The sequence below is a fragment of the Mixophyes fleayi genome, chromosome 2, assembly GCF_038048845.1.
Source record: "Mixophyes fleayi isolate aMixFle1 chromosome 2, aMixFle1.hap1, whole genome shotgun sequence".
NCBI lineage: Eukaryota > Metazoa > Chordata > Amphibia > Anura > Limnodynastidae > Mixophyes > Mixophyes fleayi.
In genome coordinates this window covers 122902962-122925688 of record NC_134403.1, presented here as the reverse complement: position 1 = coordinate 122925688, position 22727 = coordinate 122902962, and the positions used below count along the sequence as shown (strand labels likewise).

Genomic DNA, 22727 nt, shown 5'->3' with positions numbered 1-22727 from the left:
CACAGTATATCTTTAAATTCCAGAAATTAGTTATAATATCTATATTTATTAGTCTTTTGTAGTTAGAATTATAATAGATATATAGCTCGGTATAGATTTATAGCTGTATTTAGTTGTATAGTTCGGTATAGGAAGTTCATATATAGATATATATCCATAAATGTGGGTGCCAGGTAATATATAAGCCATGAAATTTTCATCCTAGTAAAGTCCATGAAACCAGCACTCCTATTCTTTCCACATTTATTGACAATGTAACATTACATAGGCAGCAACGAAAGAGCAATGTATACTCATCTTGTGCAATGTCATATACCAAAATGTTGTACAGCCATTTTAGTGCTCCCCTGGCAGCCATTGAAAAGGTGCCTGGGGAGCACTGAAATGGTCGTAAACTGCTCCCTGTAAAACGAGGGTGAGGAGCACAAATATGGCAGTAGGGGCTCGATTTTACTAGTATGAATCCTACATGGTGTGTATTTTACCATTTTTTTTTTTTTTTAAAGGCAAACATCATGCAGGTTGTGGACAAACATGAGGCCCTTTTGTGTCTGGTTTCCCTCTGATATGATAGCTCATACTTACAAGCTTCTATAGGACTTTAGGGTTTTTCCCCCTCCAGCATGCGTCTTAACATCGGAGAGGGACTAAGAGAAACAATATGCACACCTCCAATGGGCTGGATGCTTTTGTTCTATCTATAAGAGCTCAACTAATTAATTAATTATGAACTAATAAGGAGATTGTCCCGATGTCCCACAATGCTCCACCAGACATTTCCTCATCGTCCTGAATAATGTTGGCGATGTAATTCTGCCACAGGTTCATACATCCATATTTGCTCATGTCCTGTTATTCAACAATTTTGCCCAAATTAATAGACATAGTCCTTGTGTTCCCAATAAAAGCTACATAAGTTATAAAATAAATAACTTTGGTGGTTATAGTTCAACAGGTGAGTTTTCAGTCTAATAGCTAATATTTAGCTGTATAAAAGTGGGCTAAGTGGCTAATGTTCCACTTTAATTTCCTTGTTTTAAATCTGGTATCACTTCCTAGTCTTGCAGCAACTTTTGTGGATGTGAGTTACTGAGGAAGTACAAACAGGAAGTGTACAATTCTGAGCAGGTTAGTTGAAGTTTTGACATTTCAAAGAAGAACCTGGCTTGCAGTTTGCAAAAACCAAATGAATGTGTCTAAATTTGGCCAAAATTCTAGAAAGAATATGGTTTCAGATGTAGTCAGGATAGCATCAGTCTAGCCATGTCATATATCTTCATGAAAGCCTCTTAAATTACAGACAAATCTTGTAAAAAGAATATACAATTTCCTTAAATGCCTAGTCCCCCTAAATTATAATGACCACAGATCGTTATTTATATGTTTCTCAGGTAGATCAATTCCTCCAAATAAAGAATCTTCCAACAAGATTGTAGTTTCATATCAAGTACTTCTTTTGCAACAGTTGTGTATTTGTATTCTCAATGTAGTTGGTAGTATCGATAAAATATTTATATTTAAAATAAAAAATTGTCCTGTGTGTTTTATTTAAAGAGTGATGCTTGTACCCATTCCATCCTGAATACAAAATCAATAACTTTCTGCTTCCTTTGCAAAGTTTTCAATAACTCCTAGCACAGCCCACTCCTGTGAGAGACAGAGGAAACTGCCTAACAGTCTTTGTCAGCACCTCACAGGTGCAACTCCTGATTAGACTGCTGTGAGACTGGGAGACCAGAAGACCCAGACTGGGCCTTATGCATGGAGCCCACCATTCTCTCTCCATACATAACCCCAGGTGCCCTTACCAGTTTTTCCTGAAGCTGAATACACTCTTTGGGAATAGTGTATTCCCATACATGATAATCTCCCTGGTGTTTTAGAACATACAAGACAGAAAGCCTGGAACATATACTTCTGCCATTCACCACTTGCCGAGTAGTTGTGTCACATATCCCCCCCTTTGTTTCGACCTATGGGCAGAACACTTATAATGCCTAAACTTTTGTCTGATTTAAGTGGTAGGGATTGACTTGGGGAATATAAATATATATTGTATATATGCTATTTTTCTGTGTGCGTATATGTGCATGCCTCCCGGCCATGTATTTTTCGCAGGATTCTGCAAACTTCATCTCTACAACTGTTGGCTGTGAAGCTACTACTAGTTTGCTTGTACGGATAGTTCCACAACTGCTAGGTACCTTTCCAATTACTAAGCTATACACAGATGCCCACCCCTCACACTGATTTATACATAGAAGCCCGCTCCTCTTACTGCCGCAATACAACAACTGAGGAATTTTCAGCCTGTGGAACCTTGTAACACTCCTCCACACACACCAGAAACACAGCTCAAATCCTGTGTGTCAGGGCTGTGTAATGTAGCACTTATATCTGGATTTGTTTATCCAGAATAATTACATGTGTGTAGGGGAAAGGAAATCTTAGTATCTCTGCCTGAGATCACAAGAAACTACGCAAGTGAGTCTATCCATGTATCATGGCCTTATCCATCACCCTATCAGTACCCTACTTGAACCCAATTGAGCATTTATCGGATATTCTGGAACAAGCACTATCAACCAGGCATCATTTGAGTGGCTTTCTTGCAAAGAATGGTGATGCATCCCTCCTGCACAATTTCAGATGTTGGTAAACACAATGTCAGGAAGCATACACACTGTACTGGCCATTTGCGCTGGCCAAAACCATTATGTGACTTGATTATTATTATTATTATTATTTTTTTTTGCTCACTACCTGTACACCTATTTGTCTACACAATGTAAAAAAGGAAAAAAGGGACATCTGGGGGTAAATGTATCAAGCTGCGATTTTGAAAATCCTGCGATTTTCTCGGGAGGTTTGAAACTCGCCGATGTATTAACCGGAGATTTGATATAAAATTGCCGGAGATGAGTTATTGTAAAAATCGCTGGTTTCAAACTTGCAGCAAATCGCTGTCCCGATTTTTTCCTCACTCTAGCTATACAACTCTCCAAATGTATAAAACTGTGATTTTGATAACCCGAGGAGTTTCAAATAAAAATCGTCAGGTACAACACGTCGCTTTCTAGATACGAGATTGCCAAATACATCACTGTTACACTGCTCCGGCTATACAGCCGTAGGTCCTAGCGGCTGTCAGAAGTTTAAAAATATATGAGTGTTTAAAAAAAAAAATGTGTGGGATCACCCCCGTCCGAGCACTATTAACCCTAGCCTACTGCTGGTTGTCTGACAATCGGGAAAAATATTGCATGAGGTCCCCCCCCCCCCGATTTTCACACAACCAGCACTAGGCAAACCAGCTGGGGTGGTTAGCACTATAACAATGGGATACTCGGCACGGGTCCCCCTGCCATAATGACAAACCAACCCCAGGCGGTTCAGTGCTGAGCTGGATTCCCTAGGGAATGGGGCCACACAAAAAAAGCACCCCCCCTCTAGGAATAGCCAGCCCAGTGCTGAAACAACTAGGGCTCTTCCTACAGCCTTGGGCGCTGGGTATAAGCTAATAACGGCGATTAAAGTGTAAAATAAAAACAAACAGATGCCATTTTTGTATGTGGAACTACAAGTCCAAGGCTGGGCTGCCCTAAACAATGTGGGCATGCTGATTATTATAGAACTACAAGCACCAACATACCCATGGCAGCCAGGTCTTGCTGGCACTTGGAGAACCACAAGTGCCAACATGGCCTGACACCCATGCCTTGCTGCAACCTGTAGTTCCACAAACAAAAATGTTAAAAAAAACACAACACCCTCATTAAAACCACATCAATTTCTTAAAAATAATAAAACCCCCTTATACTCACCAATATGTGTATTTTCTTTGGACAGCAGCTTTTACTTCAAAGCTGCTTGTAAACCATGTCCATAGAAAATTATATTCCAAAATAAGGTCCATGAAAATGTCCCCATAATATTTGTATATCCAAAAGTCCATGCTTGAATAAAATCTTCTGATCTTCGGGTCATATAGACCCCCATATTTAATTTCACATGTCCATGCTTGTAAACAATCTGCTGACAAAAGAAGAAGACATCATATAAGTGAGTATATAGGGTTGTATTATTTTTAATAAATAGATGTGTGTGCTGGGACCTGTAGTTTCACAACACTTGGAGAGCCACAGCTTTGCCAGTCCTGCCCTAGGAAATCCAGCCCAGCGCTGAACAGCCTAGGGTTGGTTTATCATTATGGCAGGGGGACCCCTGCCGCGTGCCCCCCTGCTATAGTGCCAACCACTCCAGCTGGTTTGCCTAGTGCTGGTTTTGTGAAAATTGGGGGGACCCCACACCAAAAATTTTCCCGAATTTCGAGCAAACAGCAGTTGGCTGGCAGTGCTAGGGTTAATAGTGCTTAGAGGGGAAACCACATGCATTTTTTTTTAAATATATTAAGCATTCATATTTTAGAGATCACTAAATCGCGCTACTTTTCATTGTAAAACATTCAACCAATCACAAATGATAAGTGGATTGTAAATGTCAATTTTCAGCTAAACACAGCAAATGAGAGATGAACAGTGGTTTTGAAGTTCAGACATTAAATTTGCTACTTAATACATCTAGTGACTTTGGGACTCAAATCACCAGTAATCTCCCACGATTTGCCACGATTTTAAATCGCTGAAAAATTCAGACCTGGATACTTTAACCCTTTTAAACCAGAATGTGCCAAATGATGTATCAGATCTTTCATCCAATATTTCTAAAATAATATAGCTAAAATTAAACACAGCTCTTTATGTGACAGTAAAAAACACTGCTGGTTAAATTTTGAAATCCCCCTACCAAATTATATTGTACATATACTCATCAAACCTTTACATAGACATGCTAAGAATATAATAATTGCATATGAAAAATAATTACAGAAATACGTTACCTGAATAAAAAAAGAACCTAAATGTATTTTTAAAAACTGTCACAGTTCTTTGTTTACATTTATTTATTTTTCATTTAGTTTGACCATATTTGGTTTTAGTTTTGACTTTTGTATTTTTTCTGTTTCAGCCTATCTTTGATAATGTTTACTACCCTTTGGAGCCTGAGCGGACACATGCATCTCCTGTTTTACTAAACACTCCACGGGTGCCACATTCTACAACACCTACCAGTATGCCTTCCTCCAACCATGGCACGCTGTTCAAATTCAGATCACGCCATGAAGGCGTGGACTGGAGAAGGATTGGAGCTATTGATGTGGACAGGCTAGCAAATGAGTTGGACTTTGCAACACTTCAGGAAAACATCATGGGTATCACTTTTTGCTGCATAGAACGTGAAAAGTGCCCACACTGTCACAACAGCCTGGATCCTATACTGGTTAAACTGTTTAGACTTGCTCAGTTCACCATTGAGTACCTGTTACATTCTCAAGAGTACTTGACCTCTAATGTGCAGAAATTGGAGGAGAAGGTCCATGCAAGCCTATGCGAGGCAGAGCAAGTAAAACAGAAAATGATCAAGCAGTCTGCAGAAATGAAGTCACTCAAAGAGGAGTGTAAACGGAGAAAGAAGATCATTGCCACACAGCAATCACAAATGATGGTCAGTGCTGGTGCTGGATCCTATCACAAGGTACAATTAGAAGAAAATGACAAGTACTACTTATGGGAAAGATCCAATCCATTTAGCTTAAGTAAACCTCCATTTTCTTCTGGTTCTAGAGAAGCCTTTTGCTTTCATGCTGCACGGGTACTGTTGTGGATATCCGTCTGCTTGGAGTAACTTTGCGTCTGGTGTGTTGTTTTTTTATAAAGACAATTTTAAATCACAGCATATGCTGTTACAAATTGTCTTCATAAAAGAGTAGGACACCAGGAATACAGCTACTCCAAGCGGCCACATCAGTACCGTGCAGCACAAAAGAGAAAGAGGTTTAGATAAGATAAATGGTGAAGGACAGTTGACAGCAATTGTTTGTTTTAAGATTTATATAGTGACTGGTTTATGTTTCGTGTCTCCGTCTTCCGCTGTCAATTCGTGTTCCAACTGTGACCCCTCACTGTTAGCTGCACAGAAATGACAATCGCTAATGACTGCTTTATTATTGCCGGCTGATAATACATCTTCCTTACAGTAGTCACAAACACTTATCACCAGCAACTACAATTGTTATTCTGCTATCTTATGTTTAATGTGTTCCACACACCTCTTAGATTGTAAGCTCGTTTGGGTAGGACCATCTTTACCGTCAGTTTCATGTCAATGTATGTAATTTGTGTCATGATCTCCTCAATGTACAACCTTGTGTGTTAGGTCAGCGCTTTATAAATAAAAACATAATAATAATAATAATAGTAATTTTGTACTCCACACGATTTAAAGCGTTTGTATTTGTCTGTATAAAGTGATGGTATGTGTTATATCTAACACATCAAATTCTACTAAATAATATTAGTAGCAGAATTAAAAATTATTATGATTATCATTAATATTATTATTATTTGTATTCTTTATAAGGTGCCGGTATATTATGTAGCGCTGTACAGTGAGGGGTTTGTGTTACATACAAGTTTTGTAGAATGACATGAAAAAGAAGGTGGCCTTGTGCAAATGAGCTTACAATTTAAAAGGTGTGGGGAACACTTAATACAAAAGGTAGCGGAATAACAGTTGTAGCTGTTGATGGAAAGGTGTGTGGCTACAGTAAGGCAGATCAATATTAAAGCTGGCAAAGGCAACTGGCATTTTGTGCAGCTCTCTCTGGTTTGTACCATTGAGTGGTGGAGAGTATAAGGTGGATACATGGAATTGAAAGTTGTGACGAAAGCTGCTACCAACATGGAGGCTGCGCAGATCACCAAAGTGTGAGCTCAGCTGCCCATAGGTGATCCGTTCATCAGAGCATGTAGAGAAGGGGATACAATGCTTGTTCTGTTGATTGGGGCTCTATGCATTCACTTCTGGGGGAATCATTGGTCTTTAGTAAACCATTATGTAGTAGAATACCATTCACCTGCTACCCAATGCTGTAATCTGAGCCCAGGCAGTATGCAAAATCCCTGCTCCCTTGGCTGCTCATATATACAGAGCCGAATTTTCCCTGACTGTGATGACTTATAAATAAAGCACATTCTGGATTGAATGCTCCATATCTAACCACAGATTGTATTTTCTAGTTGGCAGCAGGCAGATAAGATGCCCTTAGATATCAAAATTATGTACAGAGATTGATAGCGCAGATTAGTTAGGTTTGTCTGTCAGCATGTACTGAGACTCAGTGAGTCCTGCGGCCTAACATAGAAGGGAACAGCAATGATCATTGATCTCTATGAGTCCAGCAGTTGAGCAGGGACTGTAGTCCAATAGATCCTCAAAACAGCCCTGCCCTTGGAATGAGGACACCCTCAGTACCACTATGTCACCTCTCCCCGTTTTCACATATGTGTAACTGCTTTATAGTCGGAGTAGGGTGTAATGCAATGTAGTGTAATAGTGATAAGACCACAGGCCAGTAGTTGTTTCAGTTTTGCACCACTTTTTGAAACTTTCACAAATAACAGTATATTTCTTGTTTTATTTATTTTTTAATGATTATTTGGAAAAATAAAAACATTTTTATTTCTATCATCTCATTTGCTTAATATTTAATAATTACCGACCCAGTTGTATTTTTATTCAGTGTTCTACAGAGTCGCTTAAAGTTTAATTATAATATATTTTCTTATTTAAAAAAATATATATCAGTTTTCTATACTTAGTTGCCTTCTCTTCTGATTTCTCACCATAAGCTGTTTTCCTGGGGCTCTGCCGTTTCTGTCATACAGAACTGACTAATCTATTTTAAAAAATGGGGCAGAGTTAGTAAAGCTTGATTATTAATAGCAACAATAATATTCATCAGTTGAGAAACCTAATAACATTCATACAATAAGTACAGAACTATAAATATATATAACATTTGATTTAAAAAGTTAAACAAGGCATCATCCTGCAGTTAGCACTGATTCAGGTGGAAATGAATCCTCTGTGGAATAGGAAGGTAAATAAAGAGTTGATCTCTGCTTTCCTGCTTTTGACTATACATAGGCTTTAGTGCTAACAATTGCTGAAAGACTGTTATCTAAACAAAAACAATTATATATCTGCAAATATTTGCTCATCTGCAGCAGCTATTTATATAGCTCCACTTATTCCGCAGCGCTGTACATTGAACTCACTCATATGAGTCTCTGCCCAGTGCTCCAGAGGTATTGCCGAAATATTTTAGAATTACAGCCTTACAGAATATGGTATGCTTGTAAGCCATCTTTAAAGACCATAGTAGGCATATAAACATCTATACATTTGTTTTATATGTGGCACAATTTTATCATGTGTCCATTGTAAAGCGCTGTGGCATATGCTGGTGCTATATAAATAAATGATTATAAGGATATATCCCACTTTCTCTCAGAATTCACAAATACAACTTTTTCTATTTCACTGTTACACAAAAACATTTTATCTGAATGATAGCGTTGTAGTTTGATTTTAAAACTAATATCTTAATTAAACGGAGGTATGTACTTTTCTTTTTTCGATTACAGTGTCAACATTGTGAGAAGGCTTTTATGAATAATTCATATCTACAAGATCACATAAAGAGAAGGCATAATGAAGGTACTACATAGGATAACAACTGTTGATTTTTACAGGGTTGCAAATGAGGAATGATATGTTTTGATTTTTTTATTCGGGGGGAGGGGGGACGATAAAATATAATATAAATAGAATATAGAAGGCCCATCTAGAGTGAAAGAAATATTTTGGTGGCTGAACCAATTTACATGGAAATACAGTCTAACAGCCCGCTAGGAATTAGTGACATCAAGGAAAACACATTGGCACAGCTAAGGGCCATGGACCTTATGCAAAATCCAAGCCAGTTCTCCCCTGACAGTTTCTCACAATTGGTAACATCTCCCAAACATATCGCACCTTCCTCTTTAACAGACGTTCTGCCCACCCTCCTAATGGTATTGGACACTTGACTGGTAACTAGCCCATACAAGTGTTACAGACCAGACCCGGCATCCGCCGTTCTTCTCTCCTTCATTTCGCTGCTCTGCTGTATAGAGGAGGGCTCGCAGCCTTTTCGCTTATTTCCGACCGCTGATGTCAGGGTTCACCAGTGATTCAGACCTCAACTTGTCAGACTACTCTTCCAGTTGCTGATTTGGTACCTCACTGTAATCATTAGTGATTCAGTGTCTTCATATCTTTCTTAATATCCCCACTCAAAGGTTTCAGGAAATTCCCAAGTTATAGCTTTGGTGGGGAAGTTATTAAAGCTTGTCATACAGTACAGTTGTGCCCAGTCTGTAGTCTGGTATTAGAGTCCTCAGCTTTCCTCCTAGAAACCAGTATACATCATCACCTATAATGTGTTTTATGGGACTCCGCCCACCTTCTCCAACCCACCAAATGTGACACTGTGATGGCTGAAAATACTGCATTGAATGATTGAGGTTTAACAGTGGGTTTGACAAACACATGATTGTGAAGTCTGCATACAAGTGAACAGATTTTGAGTATTAGACCTTGGATTTATTTAAAAGCGGTATACACTATGACAATTGTCTTTCCATATCCTGACTTGTGCTGGGTGATTTCTGTGAATACCCACTATTAGTGCAATACTCTGAAAGTGCTCTGGCTAATGGTTACTAGTGAAATGATAGACTTACTTTCCAATTTTAATTCAACCCTCAAAATATCTGCCTTGACTGTGGGGCATGTTTAAAGGAACATTATATTAAAAATATTTTTGAAAAGTCAGTGGTATTGTTCATTGGAAGCTGTGAATGATATGATACTTTAAAATAAATAAGGTGGCCTGTTATTGCTGAAAACATTTTCCTCCAACACCTAGACATTTTTAACGTCCTGTGCCATTTGCACGAACAATACAGTGTCAGTCAAATGAAGTGAGGCATCCTTCCTAAAGTGTTGCATGAAAAATCTGCAATACAGTTGTTAGTACTTTCTGTAAGAGTTCTGCTCCATTGGCTGTCTTCCTCATATCAGACATGAATGCTCCCTTTGAGGAAGCAGAACATTTCATTAGTTGTCTGTCAGCCTTTCTCGGCCGGAAGCCTAGTCACTAGTTGGCAGCACAAAAGAGATGAAAAATATGTCAGGAGAAGGTAGATCTGGTTGTGCAGATAACTGACATCAGAGGGAAAAAAATGTAACCTCTGCATATCATTTAATATGTCATGGTGTGTTATTCACAAGGAAACTTTCATCTTCACTCTGTAAAGTGTTCGTTTTGTCAAACACTTATGTTTCTGTCAAGTACATCAACTCATTCTTGGAAAGACATTAAAAATATATTAATATTGACTGCACCTACAGTGTGAAATATAAGATTATGCCTACCTAGGCTGGGTACACACTACAGAATATTTCTCCCGATGTGATATCTATAATGATTTTACCAACGGCTGAAAAAAAAAAAAGTCCCGATCAGAATGCTGATTTTACAAGATTTACCTTCAGATCTGTGCTCTTCATCTGTCATAACCATCTGCTGAAAAGATTGTGACTTGTGTGCACACTCCACAGAGATCTATGGACTATGGACACGATCGTGAGTGCATACACACTGCCGAATCGGCACAACCTCGTTCCAACGTTGAAAGAGATTTCTAGTTCAGTTGAAAAATCAAATGAAACTATACGATGTGCTTTGGAGCGATAATCGTTCATCATAGGAGCGTACACACTAAAGGAAAATCGGGCCGAACGATCGTTTATCGTATGATGTGCACGATAATCGGCTGAAAACACTGTAGTGTGTACCCAGCATTAGAGCCTCAAAGAGTTAGAAATAGTAAAAGAGTGGAGGGAGAAAGGAAGTGATTTTGCAAATGTGATGATATTTGATAAGCTAAACCCAAGGGACTTTTGGCAATGTGAAAATAGTGTTGTGTTGTATTGTGACAATTGTTTTAAAATAAAGTCAGGTCTTCCTTGAATTAATAATAAAATTGTAACACTGTGGCATGCCTGACTATTTTGTTTTATATGCAATGTAAAAAGTAAAAAGAACCTATGATGCATTATACACCCCTCTATTAGGGCGATTTATTTACTTATTCAAATTAGAGATTTGGGAAGTGTAATGGATTTTCATAAAAGGATGGCAGCATGTAGTAAGCAAGTGATTGCTGATATTTTTGCAAATAAACAAAGCAGCATACACACTTCATACCTCTGGCATATCATAAATGTATCCTTCTTGCTCTGTATTTCACAGCGAACTTAAGCTAGTGGTGAAAGGCATTGTTTAATTATATTGTTGACATGTCACAACTTCCCACATGATCAGCACACACATCTTCATCATCATCATCATCAACTTAATCATTATCTTAAGTATTCTGTGTTGTTGTGAGTATTCTGATTATCTGATTGGCTTCAGAATGTTTTATGCTCAGCCATTTCAATGTGGCACACACTGATGAGCAGGAAATGAAGAGTGATAACAAAAAGATGCTCAGACCCTAGTCCAATGCAGGGGCAGGCTTGGCTGGAGGGGCGGGGGGGGGGGGCATCTGTTCACCGGGCCAGTCCCACAGTGGGCAACTTTGGGCTGGGTCACTGGGCCATCTGCATTTTTTACCTTTAAAATAGGATGCTGAGTCGAGTCTTGCACCCCGGGCTAAAATTTGCCAGCCCTCCCCTGGTCAAATGTACCTTACAATGGCCATTCAACTTCTGTTTTCTGAATGTCTTGAACATTGACTGACATAATACACAGAATAGTTTTTCTGCTTATAGGCCAAATTTACAACTCTCTTTTTATTTTATGAGAGCAAACATTCTGTTGTCATGGAAGCTTATTGTGATGGGAACATTATATAATATATGTGTGTTCTATCATTCTTTTTAAAAAAGTAAAGGACAATCTTCAATCAATTGAGAAATTCCAGTATGAAATAAACTGTCTGAAAGAAGAACTACAGACTGCCAAAACTCAGCTGGATGCTGAACACGCTGCTCATATTGAGAAACTTTCACAGGTAAGGTGAATTCAACCAGGTACATTAAACACTCCGAAAATACTATAGTACTTGTGTTTGGGTTCTTGTTGATAAATGTGACATTCTACTATTTCAGTAAGATAAAGTGCTTCTTATGTAGCTAATATAATATATACAATAATTTATGCTGCAGATAGCCATATAAAGATTTGGTAAATATAAAAATTAATTGTATAAAAATAATTGGCTCAGTAATAATAATAATGATAATCTGCATTTGTATATAAAGTCTGCTAAGTAATGTTTAAAGATCACAATCATAAGTTAGAGTTTTATAAACTTTATTAAGATACAGGACCACATATTGAGTCAGGCTACAGGAGAAAAAAAAAAGTTTCTTCCTCCCTGTTATGGACAAGAGCAAAGTTCTTATGGGAATCCACGCTTCCCTTGTGTCAGTCAGTATGCTGCCAATGGGAATAAATGAACGGGGAATGGTCCCAATCCCCAGTAAAATACACTAATTCCCAGGTGCAATGTAGAAATGGACGTGATGTTAATGGTTTGGTGATAACGTTAGTATATAGCAAGTGTGCACGGTAGTTGTGTGGATGGAGAGAGTATACCAGTACAAATAATTAATGCGCAATGTAATAAAAACAAACAATATTAAATGGATAAGTTCAGTGCACTAATAAACACAAGAAAAGAAAATGAACAAAGTAAACAAATCTATTTAAATTAAACCAAATAAAGCAAAAGCCGGTAATATGTCAGTCCAACAACTAGTGTTGATTAAGTAATAATGTCCAAAACCAGATGAATATGCAAACTAACAAAGCAGATGTGTCTGAATACCATAAACTAGGCTTGGTTGGCACTACCAAACAGAGTAACAGTGTCCAAAACCCAACAAATCTATGAGGCCAAAAAGAGAGCCAGAATGATCCATATTCAATGATGTGGCTCTTAATGTTGAAAAAACATGCCAACAGTCTAGAGGCTAGGTAGTGGATGCGGAAGACTGCAGTCTCCAATATATCAACCACCTCTGTTAATGTCTCTATGCGAGAAAGGTTTTTCTTTATGAACTTTATTTGTGTCATCCACATCTTCGTAACCATCTATTTGTGTCATCTGCTATCTTCGTATACATATGAGAAGTAACCAACACGTGGATTACATAAGGACTGAAAGATCACTTCTACCTAGCCTCTAGACTGTTGGCTGGGTGGTGAATACAAACAGCTGGGTGGATCACCCGGAAAATATGTCCTGGGGAGAACACTGAATATATCATCTGCTTTGCAGTAGGGAGAACGATCAACCCCATTGTCTTAATTTAGGTGTTGAAAGCTATGTGTGCTTTGGTCTACCTTTTATTATCAATTTTGCGAACATTGACTTTTTTTTACCATTTGTTGTTTTATTTTTACTCTCACAGATTGTTTGAACTCCATCAAAACGTTAAATTTAGTTTAAGCTAGAAGTTCACTATGTTTTAATAAAATATGTCAAGTTTGTCTGTATCGCTGATAAAGCATAATGTGACCAGATTGAGAGTGCAGTGGTGAAACAGCTTCTTGTGCCATCTTTCAAATGTGTATGACTCATTTTTATACAGATGCAGGAAAATGAGCATAAGAAATATGAACAAGAAATTCTAAACAAATTTGACAACTGGAAAAAAGAAGAAAGAAACAAATTTGAAGATGAATTAAAAAAAGTAAAAGAGATGTTTATGAATGAGCTTAAAGAGTTAAAGGCTAAGAACAGCTTGTTAGAAAACGTAAGCGACAACTTTTTTTTATTTTATTTTATACTCTAACACTTGCCAGACATATGCCCTTATGGTCGGCTTATTTGATCTTTATATATTATTAGAATATAGAATTTTGTGTATTCTACAAAACCATTAGTTATTACACATTTAAATTGTGACTGGGTTTCATTGTGCACAGTGAAAGATCTGTAAGGCAAATAATCACTGTGGCATGATCGTGGTAAATGGGGCATCTTGTAATGGGGACTTTCTTCTCAGCCACGATACAGCTGGATCTATACAAACTTGAATTCTTTGTGTGGTCAAATTGGAGAGAGAACTGGTCATTCAGTAACTATACCACAGGACTGCATCCACATATGTATGGTGCATCATTTGCAGCTACTCCAGTAAATTACTCTAGTCACTTTTTTAATTTGGTGATCAGGACTATAGACATTGGGCAGCAAGCATAGGAACACATAAGTTGGGATACTATATTTCAGTCCAATCATACATTATAACAGGGGTAGAGGTATGAGGTACATGTATTCTCGGGTATGATCACAGTAAAAGCGAATATTAACAGATTTCCCGTCTCAAGCAATGTGCGATTTTGAAATGTAATATGCAAAAACTTACTATAATGAGAGCTTCTCCATAGAGTACTACATTATGGAGTTATTGTACATTGGACTTTTCCTAACTAGCCCCTTTTAAAAACTATAATTTCTAGACCACAGCTTAGGGGAAAAAATGTTCCCAAACTGATAACAGCCTTTGTGTCTTATGAAATACAGTCATGCTGTGAACAAATGGGTTTGTATTCATTGAAACGTGATTGGTATGTTAACTGCTGAATATTAACCAAGGTTTAGCAGTGGGTGTACTGTACATTGTAGGTTTTCTGTAGTTAAGCACATGGTAGACACTGAAAAATAAGATCTCCTACAATCCGGTTACTGAGAGGTGAAATATAGGATAAGATGGGGGTATTGTTATTGTCATCATACTTGTAACATTCTAGTTTAATATTTACTCTTAAATTGCATACTGACATGAAATCAGTTTGATTCATAAAATACAGTGGTACAAAATGAATATGACAAGTTAATGTTTTCCCCTTGTAACTTTGGAATGTGCGTGACAAATGTCTCCTTACAACAGTTTTGGAATCCTTGAATACTTCAGCCAATGACTGCGGCCTATTAGTGTGGTCAGAAGATGACTGCACACCTAAGCTAATAGCTGTCATCTGCAGTCATTTTCAGACCACATTTGGCAACTTCCCTCATCCAATCTGTTTCAATTGGATTATTATATTGGATACTAGCATGACAATAGCAACACGTTATACTATATGAGGCTATTTGTCAGATATGCCGCTATTGCAGCATGTGTGGTCAGCATAGCAGGGGGATGTTTCTTGCTTCGGGTTAGTGGTAAAATAGATACTTATTATTTTGCAGCACAGTGAAAGATTGCATTAACCAACGTGGTGTACTAATTCTCAGCATGCTAGCCACAGGAATTTATGTATATAGTAACTTTTATGTACGGTATTATAAGGACATAGGTAAACTTTGTTTGACAAAGGGGAAATTAAACATAGATATTATGTCCTTGTTTCAAAGATTTTAATATCTAATTATTACCTTTAATATCATTTTGGCTAATAGTGATCTTCCAGTTGATTTTTTTATGTTTTGCCTTTTTCATTGATAGGAACTGCATGAAATGAAAAAAGATGGTCTACATGGGAGGTCCGCCTTGGGTACACTACAAGAAAGCCCCAGTGACACAGACGAGGGCAAGTCTAAATGTACACATGATATTCAGTCTGCAAAGGAGCTTTTAGAAATGCAGGTAGAGTTATTATTTCACATTTAATTGACACCCATTATATTTAGTTTACATTTTTCCATCCATGTTTTTGCTTTTCTTTTTCATGAAGGAAAATAAGTGGACAAAACGCATAAATCGACTTCAGAGAAAGCACGAGAGGGAAATAATCCAGGTAATAACAAGTAATTTTGTACTACTGGAAAGTGAGTTTTTCTGTGTTTGTTTAAAATTGAAATGTAGTACTGCTGTATACTAAAAAGAGTCCTGAAAAAGAAAACACACACAAAAATTACACAAGACCCTCACATTCACCCACCAATCACTAGGCCATTGCTAAATAAATTACAGAGGGATTCCCATTGAACACCGAGCCAACCAATCAAAACATTGGGAAAGATCTCATTCATTTAGTGCGACTACAAATTCGGGTACAACTGAATATTTAAGGCTGTGTGCATTTAGGCCTTTGTGTGCAATTTGCAGGACATCTCTGCGATAGCAGTGCGTCCTGTATGCAGCAAGTGTCCTCACATATTTAAGATCAGAAACTTTGCCATTTAAATTATCATTAATTTATCAGCTGTAAACTGGCTGCACAAGTGTCTATATGGTAATTAGCACCATTGCTGAATAACTAGATCTATGGCTTATTTGGCCACTCGCAGTCCAAATGACTGCATCATAGGGTGCTCATTATTTTGGCCTCACTCTGTGGTCATCCATCAATTGTTGTTTTTTTTTAACCCACCCAGTCTGATCACAGTTTAATTCAGCAGATCCAGCCCAATTTGATAAAAGACCTACCAAATTCACTCACTACGTCGGCACATGTGTAGCCAACATTATTCTCTAAATATGATGCCCATTCATCTACCCTATACACTCTTATCTATATTTTTAGCTCAAACTCCAAACTGAGAAGCTGCAAATATCAATAAATGAAGATCAAAGGACTTCTAATGATTTCTGCAAGAAAAAATTAGATGAAATTGGACACAGGGTTCAAGAACAAAAGAAGTTAATTAAGAGACAAAAAGACCAGGTATGCATGTTTAAATCTTCATGTATCATAGTGAAAGTAAAATGTAGTTGTTTTTCTATTTATTTTGTATAAATATTATCATTTGTTTGTGGTTGTGTAAAAGGCTTATTACAAGAAACAACTACAGTGTCCTTGCACAGCATACACAGCCATCTTTGTGGACAACAAATTTAACCACAGTTGACCTGTTCATATTCAGCAATACCTAAAGTATCACAGGTTCAACAGTTATGTCCTAAACAATGGCTTTAAAAATTGCATAAATGCCTAGATAAGCTATTTTGTCCATCCAATGTTTATATTTAGTTAATATGTCTACAGAATATTGACCACTGCTAGCATGTGTTATCATTACTAATTGCAGAAATACTCAATTATGTATGCAAATTGCTGATTTGAAAGGCAAGTACACCTAAAGTATTAAAACAGCTGTTCATAACAATCACAAATATATTATGTAAATGTTTACATACTGTAGAACTTCTAACACCTTGTGACACTGGCACCCCGCAGACATCAGACACCGACAGCTTCTTGCATGAAATATAAGGGTGTTATATTGTTCACATCACAATAACAGCATACATTATTTTCAGTATGACACCATTAAACAATACTAAGTTACACCTCCTGGTGACCCTAATGCTAACTATCACAAAACCGCTGTTTATCCACTGGCCGACTTGTTCAGCATCAGTCACACCTAACAGCTAAAAAGACAGGCTTATATACACAAGTCTCCTCCCTTTGGTCTAATTACCTTATTAGACCACCTGTGTGTGTGCAGATTAAGAGTTTGTCTGTGTACGGATATAACCCTGTACGCAGCTTTCCCCTGCAGACTTCCCTTGACCTCAAATGTCTCTATACAGGAGAGGTGTGGCAAATAGGCTTCTTTGCCACAATACCTTGACAGAAATGGGATATATTTGACATTATATTTATATTGGCTACACAGATGAGTGCCAGCTTGCCATTTCAGAGAATGATATGCTTGCAGAGTCTTGCAGTTGGACTCTTGACAGAAAGTCTGCTGCACAGAGGAAAATATCTCCCCACACTATAATCACAAGTTTATGTCAGATATTTTTTTAAATATTACTACTTATATTTTAGATATAGTAGTTCCTTTAAGTTTTAATCTGATTCTCTGTGATATTAATGCTCTTTATAAATTGACACTGGGATGTTATCAGCACTTTTCATCTTCAGATAAAAGAACTGTCCATGAAACCACCACCAGCTGGCAAAAAATATTCAGGTAAGAAATGTCAACATTGTCTTCAAATTCTATATTGATAATGTAGTTGCTGACATAGTCAAGTAGAAACACTTTTGCAGCTGTTGTACACCGCACCCCTTTTTCTCAGTTTTACTTGCCCATCCCAAATTTAGCAATTGCGGTTCCCCAGAATCCCCTCACACTCTGGGAACTCCTCATTACCCATAGCCATGAGTTGCCAATCCGTATAGCATTTCGTAATGCAGGGCCGGTGACACTGAAGCTCTCCAGTTCTCTTAAATAGAACGAAATAGGAAGCTCCTATTCAGCTGTGTTGAAAAGCAGTGGAAAGGTTTGTCAGTGAGATGCAGAGTGATACAGGTAACCAGGTGGCTCTAGTAGAGAGATCCCCTTCCTGTTTGCTACATGGATGGCATGTAAAGTGGACAAGTGGATGATGCGAGTCACAGCGAATCGCGTCATTTTGTGACGGCACTAGCGGGATGCGGGAGATTTGCCAGCTCTCCTGGGAGTCCGTGAGACTGACCCGAATTTTGGGAGTCTCCCAGACATTCCAGGAGAGTTGGCAAGTATGACATTAAAAGGTGAGTCTTTGTTTCTTTACCAATACAATTTTTTTTACAGTATCTTAAATAGTCTGTTAAAGTTTGCTTCATCTCCCTGTTCATTGGCAGAAATGCCACTTAAGCTTTTTGGCCCTTTAGTGGGCCAAATTAAGATTAGAGATGCTCAGGCTCTGTTTCCCGAGAACCGAACACACCTGAAATTAGCAGATCCGAGTCGCGCGCCCTCGGAATTGAATACGAGGCAAAACGTCATCGTTACGTCGTTGGATCTTGTGAGTTTTGGATTCTATAAGTACCGTCCTCCACGGCGATCCAGCGCCATTTCACAGAGGGACACAGAAGGAGTTGCACTGTTCTTGGCAGTCTCTAGTGCAGTTGGGCAGCGTCATAGGTAGAAGAGAAAGAGGAGGGGTAGCAGTGTTCTTCAAAGTCTCCAGTGACATTCAGGAGAGCTCCATTGCTCCATTGCTAATTGTCATTGCTGAAATACAAATAATAGAGCCGGCAGTCTTGGTCTCCTAAATCTGCAGTCACATTGTACTGTGTTATATAGGTAACACACAAAGAGGAGAGTTCCATTGCTAATTGTCATTGCTGAAATACAAATAATAGCGCTGGCAGTCTTGGTCTTCTAAATCTGCAGTCACATTGTACTGTGTTATATAGGTTACACACAAACAGGAGAGATCCATTGCTAATTGTCATTGCTGAAATACAAATATTAGGGCTGGCAGTCTTGGTCTTCTAAATCTGCAGTCACCTTGTACTGTGTTATCAAAATGGATTCACATCAGTACACAGAAGACCAGGAGCACCAAGCAGCTGCTGGCACCAGTCATGATGATAGTAATCCCTCTATGTCATCTGCTAAAGCCTATGTTAATGTGCATAATGTTTTTAAGTCAGGGTAACAAAAATGTAAAAAGCACCTTTCACCTTGGTCAAGAAAGAAAGACCTGTAATCCAGGCAAAGTTATATGCAGAAAAAAAAAAAATTGCCAACGTGCCATTCTACACACGCAGTGGCAAGGAAAGAATGAGCCCTTCACCTTTCTCTATGAGTGGTAGTTCTGCAACTGTCACTAAGGCATCTTCTTGTAAGGTCAGTCAGGGCCAAGCAATGCATAAAGAAGGCTCCTTTCAGCATTTCTGCAGATGTGTGCATGAACAGCCCAAGTGTAGCCGGTGATATACAAATTGAGAATGCCACTTGGGAATTGCAACAGGATGAGGGGGATATTTGTGTAGCTGACAAGGGCGCTAATGAGGATGTTGATGAGGATGATGCTGTTTGTGTAAGTCCTGCACCAGTGGAAGGCTGTTATTTTAAACAAAATCCTGACAACAGTAGTCTAGCCATTTGTAGCGTTTGTAAAGCCACAGTTAGTAGAGGTAGGGACCATAACCATCTAGGAACCTCATCCATGTTACGCCATTTGAAGCGGGTTTATGGCAAGCTGTTTTGAAAATTGGAAACTTATGCTAAAAAAATAACCGCAAGCAGTCCAGCATCAGCTAGGTCTCTTCTCTCAGCTAGATCCCGACACCTGCAATCTACACCCACAACACCGTCCTCATCAATATCCTCAATAGCAATCGGAGTTCGACCTGCATCCAAGTTGCTAAGGCTAGATCACTCCTCCACTATCCTGGATTCCTCAGAAGAATTCTTGAGGGTTAGTCCCACTGCTGCTGCTGCTGCTACTGCTAGGGGTGAATCTTCATCCCAGAAGCAGACCAAGAAGAAGACTACTAGTAGTTTACAACAATTGACTGTTAAATAATCCTTTGCAACAGTAAGCAAGTATGAAAGCTATCACCCAGTCGCAAAGCGGATCACAGATGTCATGGCGACTATGCTAGTATTAGATCTGCATCCAATATCCACTATTAAAGCAGCTGGTTTTAGACAGTTACTTGAGGTCTTGTGTCCCCGTTACCAAATTCCATCACGACACCATTTTACTAGAAAAGCTATTCCTCACCTCTACCAGAAGGTTCATAAAAATGTAATTATTGAGCTACAAAATGCCATTCTACCCACTGTATACTTAACCACAGATATGTGGACAAGCGGAACTGGGCAAACTAAAGTTTATATGATTGTGACAGCCCACTGGGTTGGTGATTCGCCTTCAACAGCAGGAACAGCAGCAGCATGTACCCAAGTACGTCACATTTGTCAGAGGCAGGCTACTCTGTGTATCACCGGCTTCACTAAGAGGCATAAAGCTGACAATCTGTTAAAAAAATTAAGGGATGTCATTGCAACATGGCTTATCCCGCTTGGACTCTCTTCAGGATATGTCATTTCTGATAACGCCACCAATATTGTGAGAGCATTACAGTTGGGTGAATTCCATCACATTCCCTGTTTTGCTCACACAATAAACTTGGTGGTGCAGAGCTTTTAAAAAATGACAGGGACGTGCAGGAGATGTTGTCTGTGGCCCGTAAAATATCTTGACATTTCTGGCATTCGGCAACTGCATGTAGGAGATTGCAACAGCTACTAGAGCAACTTAATTTGCCCTGCCACCAACTGAAGCAAGAGGTGGTGACAAGGTAGAATTCCACCATGTATATGCTTCTGCATATGGAGGAACAACGGAGAGCCATCCACGCTTACTCCACAAGCCATGACATTGGCAAAGGAGGGGGGATGTATTTTACTTAAGCGCAATGAAGAATTCTTTCCATGCTGTGCAAGGTGCTGAAACCATTCGAAGTAGTCACCTGTGAAGTGACTTCAGACACTGCTAGCTTGAGTCAAGTGATTCCTTTAATTAGACTTTTGGAAAAGCAGCTGGAGAAACTGAAGGAGGATATGAAACAAAGCAATTATGCTAAGTATGTTGGACTTGTAGATCAAGAACTTTATTCACTTCGCCAGGATGCAAGAGTTATCAAAATCTTGAACTCGGATCACTACATTTTGGCAACTGTGCTTGATCCTAGGTTTAAGAGCTATGTCTTCTCTTTGTTTCCAACTGACCCAGATCTGAAGAGATGCAAGGAGCTCCTGGTGAGCAAGATTACAGCTCAAGTGTTACGTGACAGGACGGCTTCTCCTCCTTCAGTTTCTGCTGTTAGGAAAAAACTTAGCTTTCCCAAGAGACCCAGGGATAATGCAGATGACTCAACACAACATTTTGAAATCTGGTCTGGTCTAAAAGAATTGACCAAAAAACGTGACACCTCTGCTGTAACTCCACCTGATCCTGCTATCAACATCCAAAGGATGGTGGAGGATTATTTTAATGACGGCATAAAAGTCGACACATCAGACAGTCCTATTACATTCTGGGAGGAAAAAAAGGGAATTTGGAGACCCATGTACCAACTCGCTTTGCACTGCCTAAGCTGCCCACCCTCCAGTGTGCACTCAGAAAGAGTTTTCAGCACAGCAGAGAACCTTGTCAGTGATTGGCTTAGGAGGCTGCTTCAATTTCCACGAGGAAGGCCTTTCCCGCCAATTACATCAAAATACTGAGACTTCTGTAATGGTGGATTCCAGCGGTGATGAATTAATTAATAATTTGTGAGGATGATGTACAAACTGATGAGGATGAAGCTGAGGCTGATGACAACAACATCTTGCCACAGTAGAGTTCATTAACAGCACTGTTACCTTAGGTGCCTTAAGGCCATTGTTAGCTTGTTTTGTGGGGGCCCAAACAAACAAAGTACATCAGCCTCAAAAGTGGCACTCCTTGTCGCTGAAGTGCTTGATTTGTTAAAGTGTGCATGTCCTTTTTAAGATCCAACATAAGGGTGAGTGGTAGGGCCCAAGGACAATTCCATCTTGCACCACTTTTCCTTTCAGCTATCGCTGTGTGCCAATGTTACCTACATGTGCTATATACTGTTGTGTGCTTTGCTAAAATATTAGACACCCATTGGTGATGCAGATGACTCAGCACAACATGTTGACATCTGGTCTTGTCTACTGTAAAAGAATTGATCAGAATTAGTGACACCTCTGCTGTAACTCCACCTGATCCTACTATCAACTATCAACATCCAAAGGTGGAGGATTATTTTTAATATTTTTGAATATATGGTATAAAGACAACAGTTGTATTAACAAAGAACAACGTTGCTTGCAGAAGTAATGTAAGCATGAATGTCTAAATAGATGTGTATATGTATTACCTTCCACTTTGCTGCTGTTTCATCAGTATTGCACAAAGTGTTTGTAATCTGCACTTTATGTCAAAGATAGCTGACTATATTATATTTTTTTAGAAATTGTGGCTGATTCGAAGTTCAGTGATGA

The 22727-nt window shown here is 38.7% G+C and overlaps 1 protein-coding gene across 1 annotated transcript in view; it reads left to right on the top strand.

The window, feature by feature from the left end:
* The window catches only part of LOC142140578 (cilium assembly protein DZIP1-like), a 79970-nt gene that overhangs the window by 47799 nt on the left and 9444 nt on the right, over positions 1 to 22727 (top strand). The window contains exons 3-11 of the mRNA XM_075198285.1: positions 1068 to 1128; positions 5029 to 5595; positions 8550 to 8622; positions 11905 to 12029; positions 13615 to 13779; positions 15478 to 15618; positions 15707 to 15769; positions 16499 to 16639; positions 17852 to 17900. Coding sequence (XP_075054386.1) covers positions 1068 to 1128; positions 5029 to 5595; positions 8550 to 8622; positions 11905 to 12029; positions 13615 to 13779; positions 15478 to 15618; positions 15707 to 15769; positions 16499 to 16639; positions 17852 to 17900 — 1385 coding nt within the window. The remainder of the gene's footprint in view (positions 1 to 1067; positions 1129 to 5028; positions 5596 to 8549; positions 8623 to 11904; positions 12030 to 13614; positions 13780 to 15477; positions 15619 to 15706; positions 15770 to 16498; positions 16640 to 17851; positions 17901 to 22727) is intronic.